The sequence below is a fragment of the Trichomonas vaginalis genome, chromosome IV (assembly GCF_026262505.1).
Source record: "Trichomonas vaginalis G3 chromosome IV, whole genome shotgun sequence".
NCBI classification, from domain to species: domain Eukaryota; phylum Parabasalia; order Trichomonadida; family Trichomonadidae; genus Trichomonas; species Trichomonas vaginalis.
In genome coordinates this window covers 35,087,328-35,105,667 of record NC_067206.1, presented here as the reverse complement: position 1 = coordinate 35,105,667, position 18,340 = coordinate 35,087,328, and the positions used below count along the sequence as shown (strand labels likewise).

The 18,340-nt window shown below is 32.9% G+C and overlaps 11 protein-coding genes and 2 pseudogenes across 13 annotated transcripts, besides 2 other annotated features; 5 read left to right on the top strand and 8 right to left on the bottom strand.

Annotated features, from left to right (window-relative positions):
* Positions 1 to 16,830: part of a mobile genetic element that runs on past the window's edge.
* Positions 1,242 to 1,616, top strand: TVAGG3_0224140 (uncharacterized protein; the record flags this gene model as incomplete). The annotated part of the gene is made up of 1 exon (XM_051227072.1): positions 1,242 to 1,616. The coding sequence occupies one exon, from the start codon at positions 1,242 to 1,244 to the stop codon at positions 1,614 to 1,616; it is 375 nt and encodes a 124-aa protein (XP_051112058.1).
* On the top strand, positions 2,566 to 3,123 carry TVAGG3_0224130 (organellar and viral DNA polymerase type B; the record flags this gene model as incomplete). Its single annotated transcript, XM_051227071.1, has 1 exon — positions 2,566 to 3,123. One exon carries the CDS (start codon positions 2,566 to 2,568, stop codon positions 3,121 to 3,123), a length of 558 nt encoding a protein of 185 aa, XP_051112057.1.
* On the bottom strand, positions 5,918 to 7,093 carry TVAGG3_0224120 (uncharacterized protein; the record flags this gene model as incomplete). The annotated part of the gene is made up of 1 exon (XM_051227070.1): positions 5,918 to 7,093. A coding segment is annotated over one exon (1,176 nt), but the record flags the coding sequence as incomplete, so codon positions are not given.
* On the bottom strand, positions 7,463 to 7,976 carry TVAGG3_0224110 (annotated as a pseudogene). The gene has a single exon. A coding segment is annotated over exon 1 (514 nt).
* TVAGG3_0224100 lies at positions 10,466 to 11,391 on the bottom strand (annotated as a pseudogene). Its single transcript has one exon. A coding segment is annotated over exon 1 (926 nt).
* On the bottom strand, positions 12,226 to 12,777 carry TVAGG3_0224090 (Prim-pol domain family; the record flags this gene model as incomplete). Its single annotated transcript, XM_051227069.1, has 1 exon — positions 12,226 to 12,777. A coding segment is annotated over one exon (552 nt), but the record flags the coding sequence as incomplete, so codon positions are not given.
* TVAGG3_0224080 (integrase core domain containing protein family) lies at positions 13,098 to 13,649 on the bottom strand (the record flags this gene model as incomplete). Its single annotated transcript, XM_051227068.1, has 1 exon — positions 13,098 to 13,649. The coding sequence occupies one exon, from the start codon at positions 13,647 to 13,649 to the stop codon at positions 13,098 to 13,100; it is 552 nt and encodes a 183-aa protein (XP_051112054.1).
* TVAGG3_0224070 (ATP binding) lies at positions 14,203 to 14,874 on the bottom strand (the record flags this gene model as incomplete). The annotated part of the gene is made up of 1 exon (XM_051227067.1): positions 14,203 to 14,874. One exon carries the CDS (start codon positions 14,872 to 14,874, stop codon positions 14,203 to 14,205), a length of 672 nt encoding a protein of 223 aa, XP_051112053.1.
* On the bottom strand, positions 15,003 to 16,074 carry TVAGG3_0224060 (keratin-associated protein family; the record flags this gene model as incomplete). Its single annotated transcript, XM_051227066.1, has 1 exon — positions 15,003 to 16,074. A coding segment is annotated over one exon (1,072 nt), but the record flags the coding sequence as incomplete, so codon positions are not given.
* TVAGG3_0224050 (uncharacterized protein) lies at positions 16,347 to 16,667 on the top strand (the record flags this gene model as incomplete). The annotated part of the gene is made up of 1 exon (XM_051227065.1): positions 16,347 to 16,667. The coding sequence occupies one exon, from the start codon at positions 16,347 to 16,349 to the stop codon at positions 16,665 to 16,667; it is 321 nt and encodes a 106-aa protein (XP_051112051.1).
* Positions 16,668 to 16,830: a terminal%2Cinverted (terminal inverted repeat of Maverick-1B transposon ID:TVAGG3_0224040).
* Positions 16,831 to 16,997: 167 nt separating this feature from the next.
* TVAGG3_0224030 (N-acetylmuramoyl-l-alanine amidase family) lies at positions 16,998 to 17,234 on the top strand (the record flags this gene model as incomplete). The annotated part of the gene is made up of 1 exon (XM_051227064.1): positions 16,998 to 17,234. The coding sequence occupies one exon, from the start codon at positions 16,998 to 17,000 to the stop codon at positions 17,232 to 17,234; it is 237 nt and encodes a 78-aa protein (XP_051112050.1).
* Positions 17,235 to 17,258: 24 nt separating this feature from the next.
* Positions 17,259 to 17,474, bottom strand: TVAGG3_0224020 (uncharacterized protein; the record flags this gene model as incomplete). The annotated part of the gene is made up of 1 exon (XM_051227063.1): positions 17,259 to 17,474. The coding sequence occupies one exon, from the start codon at positions 17,472 to 17,474 to the stop codon at positions 17,259 to 17,261; it is 216 nt and encodes a 71-aa protein (XP_051112049.1).
* Positions 17,475 to 17,543: 69 nt separating this feature from the next.
* TVAGG3_0224010 (uncharacterized protein) lies at positions 17,544 to 18,150 on the top strand (the record flags this gene model as incomplete). Its single annotated transcript, XM_051227062.1, has 1 exon — positions 17,544 to 18,150. A coding segment is annotated over one exon (607 nt), but the record flags the coding sequence as incomplete, so codon positions are not given.
* Between the last annotated feature and the right edge of the window lie 190 nt (positions 18,151 to 18,340).

Here is an 18,340-nt window from a genome sequence, read left to right as displayed (position 1 = left end):
ATTAACCTGGTGACACATGGTGACGTGGTGACACCATCAGTTATTCAAAAATAATTCATAAATGCCTTCCTCCTTTCGTACCTGTTGTCAAAATGTCATGTTGTCATCATTTTTAAAAGAAGTTAATTAACCAGGTGACACATGGTGACGTAGTGACACCTTCAGTTCTTCAAAAATATATTTTTGGTGAAGAGGTGAGATGTCACCCGTTTTCTCACCTCATTCTCTCTTCGTTAATGTTGTCGTGACTTCTTCGTTAATGTTGTCGTGACTTCATTCTTCCTCTTTGAAGTTATCGAAATATTCTGTTATTTTTTCCTTCAGTAATGGTAAGTCTTCTTTGAAGGTAAGTATTGTGCAACCTTTGATGTCATAGTGTGTTTGAGGAAGAGTATTTTTGACAATTTCTTTTATTTGCTCATTCGGTGTCATTGAAATCGGTAAGTTTTCACGATAGAACCAGTTTCTGTCAGATTTATATATTTTAGCAAGGTCGTAAAAGCTTTTGTTGTTTCTTCTGACTAAATGCAACATAACCATATCTTTATCTTCTTCTTTCTCCAACTCTTCAGTATATATCATATACTTATAACTCTTTTCCTTTCCTTTTGGTACTGAACGTGGTATTCTTTTCTGTATGCTTTTGTCTTTGGATTCAATGACTTCATCTTTTGCTTGAAGTTTCTTTTCCATCTCTCCACGTTCTTGTCTGTGAAGTTCGTCAAGAAGTTTGTAAATATTCCAAGCATAACGTGGTGAAGCCCACATTGCAACTGCATTTACTAAAAGTCTATGAACATAATATCCTCTCAAACCGTTTGGCAATTTTTCACGGTTTTCATAGAGTTTTGGCGACTGGGATTTTTTACCTACTCGCTGTTCTTCACTGTTTTCAGAAAAAAGTACGTCTCGCTGTGCTTCACTTAATAGTTCTATGGTGCTTTGGTTCCTAAACCAGTCTTTAGGAAGCTTAGTATCTGGAGCAAAACAAGCCGTCAAAATACTTTGCATTTGGTACATGTCGTCTTTGACAGAACGAATGAGTCTCAATTGTTTGTTATACTGTATGTATTCGTATTCTTCATTTATGACTTCATGAACGATAGCAGTTGTTGTGTTCTCTAATGTTGACATATCTGTCTTTACATACAGGATAAAAAAATAAATAAAATAAAAACTAACTTTATTTTTTTTGAGATAAACACTATTTCTTCACAACATTAAATTTTATCCTGTATGAAATGACTTTAAAAAGATTATTGACTGACTTCGAATACTATCTCATTGACGCACTGACAGACCCTCAAAACTGTGTTGAAAGTTCTTTAAGCTTTAAGATTGAAGGTACGACGCATTTTGTCTTCACTTACGTATTGAAAGAATATGACCGTTATCATAACGAAGTGAATCAAACACTAATAAAATTTGTAGATAAAAAATTGGTTAACAATGAATATTTTAAACGTGAAGACCCAAACACTGCTGGAGATGATGAAGAATACAGACAAGTTATTGAAAAAAATAACGCAAGATTAGATGCAATAGAAAAGAAGTTTAATGAATGTCTTACAAACACGTATGAATATCTTATGCAGTGGGAAGCCAGATGGAAATAAATTTACGTCAAATATGCAATTTATAAAATCTTATGTCGACAGGCTACGTAGCACAGTGGTCTAAGGTGGTGTTATGGAGGGGTCAGGGTCTGTGGTTCGAACCGCGACAGCGCCGTATTTTCTTATTTTCTTTATTTGTCTTGTTTGTCGTGAATAAAAAGTGTCATAAAAGTGCTCTATCTTCCACGGGAATAAATAAAAAATTTACTTTATTTCTTCTTTATTTCTTTGTTCCCGTGGAAGAAGGGTTTTTGCCGTTTTTTCTCAGCCGAAATCAACGATTTTTTCATTTTTGGAATCCTTAGCAAATGAGGAATCTTTTCTCTCGTGGAAGCTTTGTCATAACTTCTTCGTAAATGCTTTGTCATAACTTCTTCGTAAATGCTTTGTCATGACTTCTTCGTAAATGAGTGTAAATGACCAAAAATAATGTTTAGGTGAAGAGGTGAGGTGTCACCCGTTTTCTCACCTGTTTTCTCACCCTCGTGAATTTTCATGAATTTCCTTAAGATAGAAAAAATAAAGTTAGTTTTATTTTATTTATTTTTTTTATTTTGTATGTAAAGATATGATTTCAACAATCGGCACAACAACAATTCAAACTACAGCACCAAACTCGTTAGTTATGAATCCTACGTCAATGTTGGTAGAAATGAAAAGCTTCATTCCTTCTTCATTTACTTTCGAAACAGAAATCCAGAAGATAAAGCAAGAACTTTTAACAAGTAATTTAGACTGTAGTGCGAAAGATGAAACAAATGAACAGTATCTTTATGACATGCAGGACATTATTGACCATTTGCCCAAATTGCCTGAAATCCAACAACAAAAACTAACCATTCCCGAATTTGACGAAATTGAAGTCAAAGCAACTGACTCAGTAGAAATAAAGAAGTTCATACGTAAAGTAAATTATGAATTCCTTGGTTTTCATTGCAACCATAAGGTTATGGACAAAGATTGCGACATGGTATATAAGAATATTTCTGACATATATAAATCTGAAGAATTTAAGACCTACGACAACTTTGTTTCGTTAGTTGCAGAATGTGTATGGCAGATAAGAGATAAAGATAGAAGAGGTAAGGTATGGAATGAACAAATAAGACCCGCTATGTTTGAGTTAAAGAAAACCATTGACGCCTTGGTTGTTTTAGCAGGTAAGGTTTCAGAATATAACGCAAAAATGAACCCACAATGTTCTAAATGTAAAGCAGCAATGAGGAAATATAACTACTCCGTCAAAGAGATAGAAAGAATGCGAAACGACTATGCAGACTTAAAGAAAGAAGCAGAAAAGCCAGCAGAAGATAAAATGAACATGTTAGAATTTCTTAATAAAAATTATCCAACAGCAGAAGATTTCCTTCTATCTGACGTCAAGAAGAAGTATAAAGAAACTTTCGGCATTGTTAAAACATTCGATGTACTGACAGAAGAAATAGAAGCTACGAAATTGTTTAGAATTTCAAATATACATCGTACAATTCATGTGAAACGCTTGTGAAAAAAGAGGTGAGAAAACAGGTGAGAAAACGGGTGACATCTCACCTCTTCACCTAAACATTATTTTTGGTCATTTACACTCATTTACGAAGAAGTCATGACAAAGCATTTACGAAGAAGTTATGACAAAGCATTTACGAAGAAGTTATGACAAAGCTTCCACGAGAGAAAAGATTCCTCATTTGCTAAGGATTCCAAAAATGAAAAAATCGTTGATTTCGGCTGAGAAAAAACGGCAAAAACCCTTCTTCCACGGGAACAAAGAAATAAAGAAGAAATAAAGTAAATTTTTTATTTATTCCCGTGGAAGATAGAGCACTTTTATGACACTTTTTATTCACGACAAACAAGACAAATAAAGAAAATAAGAAAATACGGCGCTGTCGCGGTTCGAACCACAGACCCTGACCCCTTTCCAAAAATGAAAAAATCGTTGATTTCGGCTGAGAAAAAACGGCAAAAACCCTTCTTCCACGGGAACAAAGAAATAAAGAAGAAATAAAGTAAATTTTTTATTTATTCCCGTGGAAGATAGAGCACTTTTTGACACTTTTTATTCACGACAAACAAGACAAATAAAGAAAATAAGAAAATACGGCGCTGTCGCGGTTCGAACCACAGACCCTGACCCCTCCATAACACCACCCTTAGACCACTGTGCTACGTAGCCTGTCGACATAAGATTTTATAAATTGCATATTTGACGTAAATTTATTTCCATCTGGCTTCCCACTGCATAAGATATTCATACGTGTTTGTAAGACATTCATTAAACTTCTTTTCTATTGCATCTAATCTTGGGTTATTTTTTCAATAACTTGTCTGTATTCTTCATCATCTCCAGCAGTGTTTGGGTCTTCACGTTTAAAATATTCATTGTTAACCAATTTTTTATCTACAAATTTTATTAGTGTTTGATTCACTTCGTTATGATAACGGTCATATTCTTTCAATACGTAAGTGAAGACAAAATGCGTCGTACCTTCAATCTTAAAGCTTAAAGAACTTTCAACACAGTTTTGAGGGTCTGTCAGTGCGTCAATGAGATAGTATTCGAAGTCAGTCAATAATCTTTTTAAAGTCATTTCATACAGGATAAAATTAATGTTGTGAAGAAATAGTGTTTATCTCAAAAAAAATAAAGTTAGTTTTATTTTATTTATTTTTTTATCCTGTATGTAAAGACAGATATGTCAACATTGAGAACACAACAACTGCTATCGTTCATGAAGTCATAAATGAAGAATACGAATACATACAGTATTAACAAACAATTGAGACTCATTCGTTCTGTCAAAGACGACATGTACCAAATGCAAAGTATTTTGACGGCTTGTTTTGCTCCAGATACTAAGCTTCCTAAAGACTGGTTTAGGAACCAAAGCACCATAGAACTATTAAGTGAAGCACAGCGAGACGTACTTTTTTCTGAAAACAGTGAAGAACAGCGAGTAGGTAAAAAATCCAGTCGCCAAAACTCTATGAAAACCGTGAAAAATTGCCAAACGGTTTTGAGAGGATATTATGTTCATAGACTTTTAGTAAATGCAGTTGCAATGTGGGCTTCACCACGTTATGCTTGGAATATTTACAAACTTCTTGACGAACTTCACAGACAAGAACGTGGAGAGATGGAAAAGAACTTCAAGCAAAAGATGAAGTCATTGAATCCAAAGACAAAAGCATACAGAAAAGAATACCACGTTCAGTAACCAAAAGGAAAGGAAAAGAGTTATAAGTAATGATATATACTGAAGAGTTGGAGAAAGAAGAAGATAAAGAATGGTTATGTTGCATTTAGTCAGAAGAAACAACAAAAGCTTTTACGACCTTGCTAAAATATATAAAATCTGACAGAAACTGGTTCTATCGTGAAAACTTACCGATTTCAATGACACCGAATGAGCAAATAAAAGAAATTGTCAAAAATACTCTTCCTCAAACACACTATGACATCAAAGGTTGCACATACTTACCTTCAAAGAAGACTTACCATTACTGAAGGAAAAAAAACAGAATATTTCGATAACTTCAAAGAGGAAGAATGAAGTCACGACAACATTAACGAAGAAGTCACGACAACATTACGAAGAGAGAATGAGGTGAGAAAACGGGTGACATCTCACTCTTCACCAAAAATATATTTTTGAAGAACTGAAGGTGTCACTACGTCACCATGTGTCACCTGGTTAATTAACTTCTTTTAAAAATGATGACAACATGACATTTGACAACAGGTACGAAAGGAGGAAGGCATTTAGAATTATTTTGAATAACTGATGGTGTCACCACGTCACCATGTGTCACCAGGTTAATTAACTTCTCTTAAAAATGATGACAACATGACATTTTGACAACAAGCCCGGAAATATATTTTATCATTAATGATTTCGTAAATTTTTCATATAATGATTTCGTTAATGTTTTCAAGTGTCACCACGTCACCATGTCACCAGGTTAATTAAACTTCTTTTAAAAAGTGTGACAACATGACATTTTGACAACACAGCAGGATTAATGCAAAAATAAATTCAAATCATACTTTATAAAGCTTCATTTACAGGTATTTCATCGTCAGTAAATGAATCCTCATTATCGTTTGGTTCAACCTGTTTATATAATCCTTTCATTTCTTCTTTCAAAACATAACACCATGTTTGTTTACCATCTATTCTTCTCTGTTTCCTTTCACATTTATCTTTAATGCTCATTTGAAAGTTTTTGTCTTTCATGTCTGATGGTTTGCAGAATAGAGCATTTTTACACGTCATACCTGCACACAATTCATCATAATGTGTATTTATCCATACATCTAAAGGATTTGTTGATAATTCAATTAAATCTTGTTTGGCTTCAGTCATCGGTATGATTCGTACATTAAATGATGAAAGGTCATATTGCATAAAATATGTTAGTAAATTATCATAAAATTCCTTTGTGCATGAATCCATTAAATTCTTGAAGTAATCAAATTGACCCTTAAATTTACCATTAACTCTTAAAACTACGTATCTTCTGTCTCCAACTTCAATTTTGACAGGGTAAACGTTGTTAGTTACGAAAATGAAGTTTGCAACGTTCTGAGCAGTTCTTCTGGGTTGATTCTTTTCATTAATTCTAATCTCATTATCCGTAATAATTGATTTCAAAGCGTTGAAGTTTGCGAGTCTATCTTCACCTACATTCTTGAGTTCATTAAGTACAAGAAACATTTTATTCTCAACAACTGAATTGAAATTACCCGTTAGCTCACTTATTTCAGTAATGTTTTTACATGAATAACCGGCGAGAAGTTCAGAAATAATGTCTGTAAATCTGTTTTTACCTGTTCCCTGAAGTCCTTTCAAAATAATTGCTGTTTCATTCTTGATTCCAGGATGTTGAATCATTGATGCAATCCAGCCGAGAAGGTATTTATACACTTCATCGTTATTATCACAAATGGCTTCTTTAATGAAATTCATAAACATCTCAATTTTTGAGTAATCTGGTTTTTCGAGAACGTTGTATTTATAACCCTGAAACGTTGAGAAAACATCTGGAGAATCAGATTTAAAGCAAACACCCTTAACGGTTAATGAAGACAATTGATTTAGTAGTACGTCCCATGCTGTTATGGTTTTACCTTCTTCTTTAAATAATTTAATCATTTTGAGTGACTCTTTCATGTTTGATTGAAGAACGAATGATATTTGATTCATTTTGTCGTGGATATTATAGTCCTTTTGAATGAAGTATTTGTTTCCACAATCTACAAAACGGATTACACGTGATAAATCCTCAATTACTTCAGAACTGTTTTTATACTGATGATTTTCAGCCTTGCGTCTAATATCTGTTATCAAAAACGAGTCATCAAGTTTTATATCAAATGTTATTTTTGGCTTACGTAATAAAGGTAAAACGTATTCATCATAATATTCCTTTTGATATAGTTTTAGAATCTTCACTAAAACAAATGGAGAAGTCATTAAATGTGCATATCTACTACGTGCTTTTTCAAAATTACTTTTTGCATTTTCAGTTAAATTGCAGAAGTTATAAACGTTATCGTATGCTTCATTAATGAAATGATTAGGTAACGAATTAATTGCTTGAAACAGTGTGAATAATGTTATTTCTTTTTCTAAATTCATGTTTCCACCGTCATTATGTACTTCAAAATCACAGATGCCATCAACTATGCTCTGGGCAAGTTTATCGTCAATGTTTACATCTTTGTTTTCATTCATGATAGTCTTTATTTCTTCATTCTTCTGTTCAACTCTTACCTTAATATTCAAATCATTTAATATATCATTCACTGTTCTAGTTAATGTTGAATCATAACTTCCACGAATGAATGAGTATGCATTGATTGGTTCTGTTGCATTCTTGCGAACTCTTGAATCAGCCATAACTACTAAAGAACGCTTTGAATCATCCATAGAAGTCATTATATCAATATCATAATCATTGCAGGAATAGCATTTAATCATTCTGTTCGAAACTGCATAGAAGAAATTAGTGTTGCAATAAATGTGAAGACCTCCTGAAGCGGTTTTAACGATAACATCTTTATCCGAAAGTTTTGATAAAATATCTTTTCTAACTGTTTCTTTAAGTTCATCATTGTACGATTTATTGATATCAACATCTATAATCGTTAAATTTGAAATTTTATTTACTAATAAAGCCATACCAGTTTCCTTCCTCTTCCTCCATCATGTTTGAGGTAGTTATGTAAATCAATCTTTTTTCACCAATTCTTTCGTTGAGGGTTTTAGTTTCTGCCACAACTAATTCCTTAGCTAATGAATCAATAACTTTTTCATCAGAAACGATATAGTTGCTGTTGTTGTTTGTTGCTGTCATTTATATAGGAATAAAAAAATAAAAATAATTTTAAAACTAACTTTATTTTTGGACTGCATCAAATTTCCAGTGATGTTGTCAAAATGTCATGTTGTCATCATTTTTAAGAGAAGTTAATTAACCTGGTGACATGGTGACGTGGTGACACTGAAAACATTTACGAAAATTCAAGAGGTGAGAAAACAGGTGAGAAAACGGGTGACATCTCACCTCTTCACCTAAACATTATTTTTTGGTCATTTACACTCATTTACGAAGAAGTCATGACAAAGCATTTACGAAGAAGTTATGACAAAGCATTTACGAAGAAGTTATGACAAAGCTTCCACGAGAGAAAAGATTCCTCATTTGCTAAGGATTCCAAAAATGAAAAAATCGTTGATTTCGGCTGAGAAAAAACGGCAAAAACCCTTCTTCCACGGGAACAAAGAAATAAAGAAGAAATAAAGTAAATTTTTTATTTATTCCCGTGGAAGATAGAGCACTTTTATGACACTTTTTATTCACGACAAACAAGACAAATAAAGAAAATAAGAAAATACGGCGCTGTCGCGGTTCGAACCACAGACCCTGACCCCTCCATAACACCACCTTAGACCACTGTGCTACGTAGCCTGTCGACATAAGATTTTATAAATTGCATATTTGACGTAAATTTATTTCCATCTGGCTTCCCACTGCATAAGATATTCATACGTGTTTGTAAGACATTCATTAAACTTCTTTCTATTGCATCTAATCTTGCGTTATTTTTTTCAATAACTTGTCTGTATCTTCATCATCTCCAGCAGTGTTTGGGTCTTCACGTTTAAAATATTCATTGTTAACCAATTTTTTATCTACAAATTTTATTAGTGTTTGATTCACTTCGTTATGATAACGGTCATATTCTTTCAATACGTAAGTGAAGACAAAATGCGTCGTACCTTCAATCTTAAAGCTTAAAGAACTTTCAACACAGTTTTGAGGGTCTGTCAGTGCGTCAATGAGATAGTATTTCGAAGTCAGTCAATAATCTTTTTAAAGTCATTTCATACAGGATAAAATTTAATGTTGTGAAGAAATAGTGTTTATCTCAAAAAAAATAAAGTTAGTTTTTATTTTATTTATTTTTTATCCTGTATGTAAAGACAGATATGTCAACATTAGAGGAACACAAAACTGCTATCGTTCATGAAGTCATAAATGAAGAATACGAATACATACAGTATAACAAACAATTGAGCCATTCGTTCTGTCAAAGACGACATGTACCAAATGCAAAGTATTTTGACGGCTTGTTTTGCTCCAGATACTAAGCTTCCTAAAGACTGGTTTAGGAACCAAAGCACCATAGAACTATTAAGTGAAGCACAGCGAGACGTACTTTTTCTGAAAACAGTGAAGAACAGCGAGTAGGTAAAAAATCCCAGTCGCCAAAACTCTATGAAACCGTGAAAAATTGCCAAACGGTTTGAGAGGATATTATGTTCATAGACTTTTAGTAAATGCAGTTGCAATGTGGGGCTTCACCACGTATGCTTTGGAATATTTACAAACTTCTTGACGAACTTCACAGACAAGAACGTGGAGAGATGGAAAAGAAACTTCAAGCAAAAGATGAAGTCATTGAATCCAAAGACAAAAGCATACAGAAAAGAATACCACGTTCAGTACCAAAAGGAAAGGAAAAGAGTTATAAGTATATGATATATACTGAAGAGTTGGAGAAAAGAAGAAGATAAAGATATGGTTATGTTGCATTTAGTCAGAAGAAACAACAAAAGCTTTTACGACCTTGCTAAAATATATAAATCTGACAGAAACTGGTTCTATCGTGAAAACTTACCGATTTCAATGACACCGAATGAGCAAATAAAAGAAATTGTCAAAAATACTCTTCCTCAAACACACTATGACATCAAAGGTTGCACAATACTTACCTTCAAAGAAGACTTACCATTACTGAAGGAAAAAATAACAGAATATTTCGATAACTTCAAAGAGGAAGAATGAAGTCACGACAACATTAACGAAGAAGTCACGACAACATTAACGAAGAGAGAATGAGGTGAAAAACGGGTGACATCTCACCTCTTCACCAAAAATATATTTTTGAAGAACTGAAGGTGTCACTACGTCACCATGTGTCACCTGGTTAATTAACTTCTTTTAAAAATGATGACAACATGACATTTTGACAACAGGTACGAAAGGAGGAAGGCATTTATGAATATTTTTGAATAACTGATGGTGTCACCACGTCACCATGTGTCACCAGGTTAATTAACTTCTCTTAAAAATGATGACAACATGACATTTTGACAACAAGCCCGGAAATATTTTTATCATTAATGATTTCGTAAATGTTTTCATTAATGATTTCGTTAATGTTTTCAGTGTCACCACGTCACCATGTCACCAGTTAATTAACTTCTTTTAAAAAGTGTGACAACATGACATTTTGACAACACAGCAGGATTAATGCAAAAATAAATTCAAATCATACTTTATAAAGCTTCATTTACAGGTATTTCATCGTCAGTAAATGAATCCTCATTATCGTTTGGTTCAACCTGTTTATATAATCCTTTCATTTCTTCTTTCAAAACATAACACCATGTTTGTTTACCATCTATTCTTCTCTGTTTCCTTTCACATTTATCTTTAATGCTCATTTGAAAGTTTTTGTCTTTCATGTCTGATGGTTTGCAGAATAGAGCATTTTTACACGTCATACCTGCACACAATTCATCATAATGTGTATTTATCCATACATCTAAAGGATTGTTGATAATTCAATTAAATCTTGTTTGGCTTCAGTCATCGGTATGATTCGTACATTAAATGATGAAAGGTCATATTGCATAAAATATGTTAGTAAATTATCATAAAATTCCTTTGTGCATGAATCCATTAAATTCTTGAAGTAATCAAATTGACCCTTAAATTTACCATTAACTCTTAAAACTACGTATCTTCTGTCTCCAACTTCAATTTTGACAGGGTAAACGTTGTTAGTTACGAAAATGAAGTTTGCAACGTTCTGAGCAGTTCTTCTGGGTTGATTCTTTTCATTAATTCTAATCTCATTATCCGTAATAATTGATTTCAAAGCGTTGAAGTTTGCGAGTCTATCTTCACCTACATTCTTGAGTTCATTAAGTACAAGAAACATTTTATTCTCAACAACTGAATTGAAATTACCCGTTAGCTCACTTATTTCAGTAATGTTTTTACATGAATAACCGGCGAGAAGTTCAGAAATAATGTCTGTAAATCTGTTTTTACCTGTTCCCTGAAGTCCTTTCAAAATAATTGCTGTTTCATTCTTGATTCCAGGATGTTGAATCATTGATGCAATCCAGCCGAGAAGGTATTTATACACTTCATCGTTATTATCACAAATGGCTTCTTTAATGAAATTCATAAACATCTCAATTTTTGAGTAATCTGGTTTTTTCGAGAACGTTGTATTTATAACCCTGAAACGTTGAGAAACATCTGGAGAATCAGATTTAAAGCAAACACCCTTAACGGTTAATGAAGACAATTGATTTAGTAGTACGTCCCATGCTGTTATGGTTTTACCTTCTTCTTTAAATAATTTAATCATTTTGAGTGACTCTTTCATGTTTGATTGAAGAACGAATGATATTTGATTCATTTTGTCGTGGATATTATAGTCCTTTTGAATGAAGTATTTGTTTCCACAATCTACAAAACGGATTACACGTGATAAATCCTCAATTACTTCAGAACTGTTTTTATACTGATGATTTTCAGCCTTGCGTCTAATATCTGTTATCAAAAACGAGTCATCAAGTTTTATATCAAATGTTATTTTTGGCTTACGTAATAAAGGTAAAACGTATTCATCATAATATTCCTTTTGATATAGTTTTAGAATCTTCACTAAAACAAATGGAGAAGTCATTAAATGTGCATATCTACTACGTGCTTTTTCAAAATTACTTTTTGCATTTTCAGTTAAATTGCAGAAGTTATAAACGTTATCGTATGCTTCATTAATGAAATGATTAGGTAACGAATTAATTGCTTGAAACAGTGTGAATAATGTTATTTCTTTTTCTAAATTCATGTTTCCACCGTCATTATGTACTTCAAAATCACAGATGCCATCAACTATGCTCTGGGCAAGTTTATCGTCAATGTTTACATCTTTGTTTTCATTCATGATAGTCTTTATTTCTTCATTCTTCTGTTCAACTCTTACCTTAATATTCAAATCATTTAATATATCATTCACTGTTCTAGTTAATGTTGAATCATAACTTCCACGAATGAATGAGTATGCATTGATTGGTTCTGTTGCATTCTTGCGAACTCTTGAATCAGCCATAACTACTAAAGAACGCTTTGAATCATCCATAGAAGTCATTATATCAATATCATAATCATTGCAGGAATAGCATTTAATCATTCTGTTCGAAACTGCATAGAAGAAATTAGTGTTGCAATAAATGTGAAGACCTCCTGAAGCGGTTTTAACGATAACATCTTTATCCGAAAGTTTTGATAAAATATCTTTTCTAACTGTTTCTTTAAGTTCATCATTGTACGATTTATTGATATCAACATCTATAATCGTTAAATTTGAAATTTTATTTACTAATAAAGCCATACCAGTTTTCCTTCCTCTTCCTCCATCATGTTTGAGGTAGTTATGTAAATCAATCTTGTTTTCACCAATTCTTTCGTTGAGGGTTTTAGTTTCTGCCACAACTAATTCCTTAGCTAATGAATCAATAACTTTTTCATCAGAAACGATATAGTTGCTGTTGTTGTTTGTTGCTGTCATTTATATAGGAATAAAAAAATAAAAATAATTTTAAAACTAACTTTATTTTTGGACTGCATCAAATTTCCAGTGATGTTGTCAAAATGTCATGTTGTCATCATTTTTAAGAGAAGTTAATTAACCTGGTGACATGGTGACGTGGTGACACTGAAAACATTTACGAAAATTCAAGAGGTGAAAAAACAGGTGAGAAAACAGGTGACATCTCACCTCTTCACCTATAATATATTTTTGGTGTAAATTTATGACAAAAATAAATGGTACCATTAATAATACATGACTGTTCTTATTCATGTCTGATTTACATCCAACGAAAAAGTTTAGAAGAATTTTCTTATTCTTTCTGGCATGTTTTTATCTTTCCAGTACTCCCGCTCTAATGGTCCCAGATGAGTTGGTTTAGATTCTCTCAAGTTCTTAGATGGTATAACATCTTCAACGCCTCCTTCATATCTTACTTTATAAGTGTCATCGTTTATGTTGTAGTCAAGTATTTCAATAACCACTCCTCGCTTTGCTTCGTCAATGGTTTCAGCAAGTTTGCCATTACTACTTTCGACTAATTTATGACGAGGGTAAAATGCTATGGAGTCGTCAGCAGCTTTTATAAGATATCCATTACCTTGCGTAGAGTCTACGATATAATAATTTCGACTTAACCTTAAACGTTTCTTTGTCAACGGTTTGTCGTCAAGAACTACACGAACTTTTGTACCAGGAATGAGGGTAAATTGTGTTGAATTTCTGATATTTTGTGTTTGACTTCGTTTCTTTTGTATATACTTTTCTTCTTGTTGTTGTGTCATTGAATTTGGTGTATGTCCTGTTGTAGAATGTGTTGAGGAATTGTAAACTTCGATGAAATGTTTCATTGTTTCTTCGGTAAAGTCTCGCTCTTGATTTAAATCTCTGAGCGTTCTTATGAAGCGATTAATGATACCTAAAATATTATGGTTATGGTCTTCAGTAGTGTAGTGAGTTATGTTATGCTTAATGAGAAATTCTGTGATTTCGTTGCTGAGGTATGCACTGTCTTGGTCTGATGTTAAAGTACTTGGGTTATGTTCTGCTACAAACTTTTGTAAAACTCTTAACACTTCATGAGTTCCTTTATTTCTCATTATATACGCAAAAGCTTTGCGAGTGTTAACATTAATGAAGATGAGGAATGGTTTATGTCCTCCTTTTCTGCTTTGAATGAGAGTGTCAAATTGGTATGCGTCAGGAGTGTTGGAGTAAATTGGTAAAAAGTAGTCGTAAGGGTTTATTTTTGTTTGATGTACAACATTTTTGTCAAAGAACCTTTTCACTTCAGCTCTGTTAGTAAATCCCCGACTCTTTGCAGCTTCATTGAATTTCTTAAAAGACCTCCATGGATGTTGTTCGAATACTTCTTTCAAGCTCATTTATGTAAAGTTAAAGATTTTAACCAACTCGTATCCAAGCGTGCATTGTTATATAAGGAGGCATATAATCTTTTCCATTACCTGCTGGGTCTGTAATACCAGCTACAACATGTGTATGATTTCCTGCAGTTCCACAGAAAATACCTGTGCTAACATCTACTGGGTCAGTTGAAATATCATATCTATGCATTCCCTGTCTATCCGAACCCGCTGCAAGATTTGTATAACCTCTTTTTGTTATTGAATGTGAATGGTTTCCTTCCACAGATGTTCTTCCACTGAACCTATGCATATGTGAAGGAAGGTTTTCAATACCTATTTTCTTTGAACCTCCCATCTTCATTGACTGCGTATTAGTGTAGAATGGAAAACTGTCAACTATTTCATACCATCTACCACCAAATAAAGTGTTTGGATTTATTGGATTCATAGACGTATAAACAGCTCCTATAGGATATATTAAATCATATATGCTCATAACTCTATAAACATATTCTAAAGAACTTATGTCATTAAATACCATTTGGAATGTATCTCCCGGATGAAATGTTGCATTTGTTCCACTTTTATAATGTAATGTTAGTTCAATAGAATTATCCAAGAAAAATTCAAAAGTATCTGGTTGAAGACCTCTAACAAATTCAAATGGAGTTGCTGGTTCACCATTTATAATTTCTGTTGTAAATGTCATTGTATCTGGTTTCGAAAATTTCTTTGTTAGTTCTGTATCCACATAAGTTTTGTCTGCTTTCTTATCTAACATTGTTGGTAGTTCATGTGCTTCAAAGTTTCTGGCATGACTTTCAATGTTCCTGCAACTGTTATCTAAACTGTTAAGAGTATCTTTTACGCTTGTACTTGGATTTTCTAATGGTGCACTTGAACCAAGGTCAAAGTTCAATATTATGTCGTCTGCTCTAACAGTAGTGAAGGATTTATGTGTATGGTTCTTGTCGGCTTTACTGTCTAAAGAAGTTTGAAGTTCATTTATATCGGAGATGTTGTGTTTATGAGATTTCAAAACTTTGTTCGTTGCGTCAAGTTCATCTTTGTCAGCTTTACTTTTAATAGCATCTTCAAACGTTATTTTTGACTTAACTCTCAAAGTAAATCTTGGTTCAACTAATACACCATTAACATTGAAAGTAGAGGCATAAATTTCACCGGTATAACCAAATGCTTCTGGTGCTTTAGCTACATCATACTGTACAGTACAGTGTATGTCATAACCTTTAGCACGAATGTATTTATATCTTCTTTCATTAACATTTTTTGTCTTCGCTTCATCACTTCGTGTTAAATATCCATGGTAGTCCGTTATAATCTGTTCGTCTGAACTTATATAATGAACATGGTTTTTGTCTGCTTTATTGTCTAAAGAAGTTTGAAGTTCATTTATATCGGAGATATTGTGTTTATGAGATTTCAAAACTTTGTTCGTTGCGTCAAGTTCATTTTTATCTGCTTTACTATTTAATGTAGCTTGAAGTTCATTTATATCGGAGATATTGTGTTTATGTTCTTTATCTGCTTTTTCGGCTAATTTCTCTTCTATCTCATTTATTTCAAGTTCATGCCTACCACCACCTCCCGAAGAAGTATTTTTCTTCAGCTCTTGAAGAACGTCCACTTCGCCATCTTTGGTGTCAATAATGAGACTTTGAGTTAAAACCTTTCCTGTCTTAATGGATGTTTGTAAAACTTCTTCTTCACCGTGTTCGGGGTCATGGTCGTCATCATATCTTGTGAAATCAGAGATGTTGTCATACATTAAGCATATCTGTCTCAAAAGTTCTGCTATTTGAAACTGGAACTCTTCCTCCACCAGTAGTTCTTCCGTATGGTCCCTATGGAATGTATGGAAACCCTTACGAAAGACCATTTGACCCATTGACTGGTGGAAGTAACTGGTATCATTACGGACGAAGAAGAAAGACAGTCAAGTTGGAGACAGACGTGAAGAAAGCAACTAAAAAGAAACCAAGGAAGAGAGTTATAAAGTAATGAATTCAACGGGTGAAAAATTAGGTGAAAAAAGAGGTGAGATGTCACCACTTCACCTAAATTTATTTTTGTGCTATGTTTTCATACGTGTGAGGGTGGTGATATCATTAATTTTTAAGTTTATTTTTTTATTTTATTTTTTATTTTATTTGGATGTAAATGACGAAAACTATTGAGATAACAAACTACAACGGTCATGAGTTCAAGAATTTGTTCTTCGTTCCTCGTGAAAATACATTCTATCAGATACGAGGGAGAAAGGGTAAAGTTAGTTTGAGCGTTTATGAAGGAATGAAGAATGGAAAGTTTATACAAGCATACGATACAAACGGTAAACGTGTTTCATTAGCTTTGTCAAAACTTACTAACATTTATTTTGACAGTGACTTTGACCTATATGAAGAAGAAAGTGAGTCAGAAGATTATGAGCTGTTATATGAAGCACAGCAATGGGAGGAGTTGCAATACTTTTGTAAGTGAGAACGTTTATTTTTACATTAGTGAGGTGAAGTGGTTGGCGGCTTTGTAAATATTTAAGGTTAAGTTAGTGTTGTCGTTTGTGTTGTAAAATATACGTTAACGGTTTTGTAAAGTGTCAAATTCACAAGTATTGCGTACGGAGGAACGCAGTGCCTCAGTACACGAGACTTGTATACTAACTATTGGTTTAACAACGTTTATTTTTTGTTGAACATTTTCATTTATTTCCTCCTCTGTTTCATTTATTTTTAAAATCGGTTTCATTTATCATTAAATAAAAATTAGAATATAAGTGATGAAATATATTTTTTAATTAATATTAAATCAGAAATGGCTGCAGGATTCTTTAAAAAATTATGGGATGGAATTAAGAAAGCTGCGGGTTGGGTTCATAAAAATATTATTAAACCCGTTGCAAACTTTTTAGCACCAGTAGCGAAAACGGCAGGAACTATCATAGGTGGAGTATTAGGTACTAAAGCGGGTAATCCGGCAATGGGAGCACAAGCAGGTAACGCAATTGGTGGAATAGCTGAAGGAATACTTAATAAAATAGGAGGTAGATAGTGGAAAAATAAATAAATATTATTTTTATCTTAGTATCGGTTGAAGTCTTTGATAAACTTTTTCTCCTTTATTTAATATTTCTCTTATTGGGGCGGCTTTTGGTGTTATTGATTCAGCAACGTCACTAATTGCTTCTTTATTCTTAAATATCCAATTTGCTCCTTTCTTCATTATTTCCCAAACTTTATGCGCTCCTCTTTTTACTTTATCCCACAGTTTCTTAAAGAATCCTGCAGCCATAGTTGATTATTTCATTAAAATTAAAAATTCATTTTCATCTTTTAATTTTGATTTTTTATTTAATAATAAATGACGACTAACTATTTGGTGCCAAACACTAAACCGATTAATGGAAATGTGTTTCATTCATTCGAAAAGATAAATGAAATATTCGCAAAGAATGACGGTAGAAGATATTATAGAGAACTTGAAAGTTCATGCTATGACTCTGATGCTCCATATTTTGATGATAAACAAACTCATTTAAGAATTACAAATCCAGCTCATGATGTGAATCAATTAGGTGACACATATATTAAACGCAAAGTTAAAGCAACTCTAGTTTCAAATAAAGCTTTCACATGTGATGCCGCTTTTAAATGCATGCGTTTATTCGTTGGTTACAAATCATCAAATCAAAGCTTTAAACAATTAGAAGTAGAAACTGAAAGAGGTGATGCCGGTTATCTTCAGATGGATTGCGCCCGTGAATCTTTCGCATTTGCAACATATAAACCAAAATCAGAAAGGAAAGTTAAAAAGTTTGTTCATTCGTTATATAATAATGTTCAAAAATATGATAACTCAGTATGTGGTAAATATATTGACCCTTCAGAAGTTTTCAAGAAAGCAAATGAAGAAGTTGATGTCACTTTTGATATGATTATTCCGGTAAATGATTTGTTAGCATTTCAGCGTTCGATGATTATCCTAAATCATTTGGTGATATCATTCTTAAATATTATGTTTTCAGGGATACTTTAGTATTTTGTCAGGTTGACCCGTTAAGAGTTGCTGATTTACAAAATTACGTTTATGAAAAGATAACTGATGAAAATTATGAAAAGATTATGAATCATGTTTATAAATATGATCGCAAATTCCAA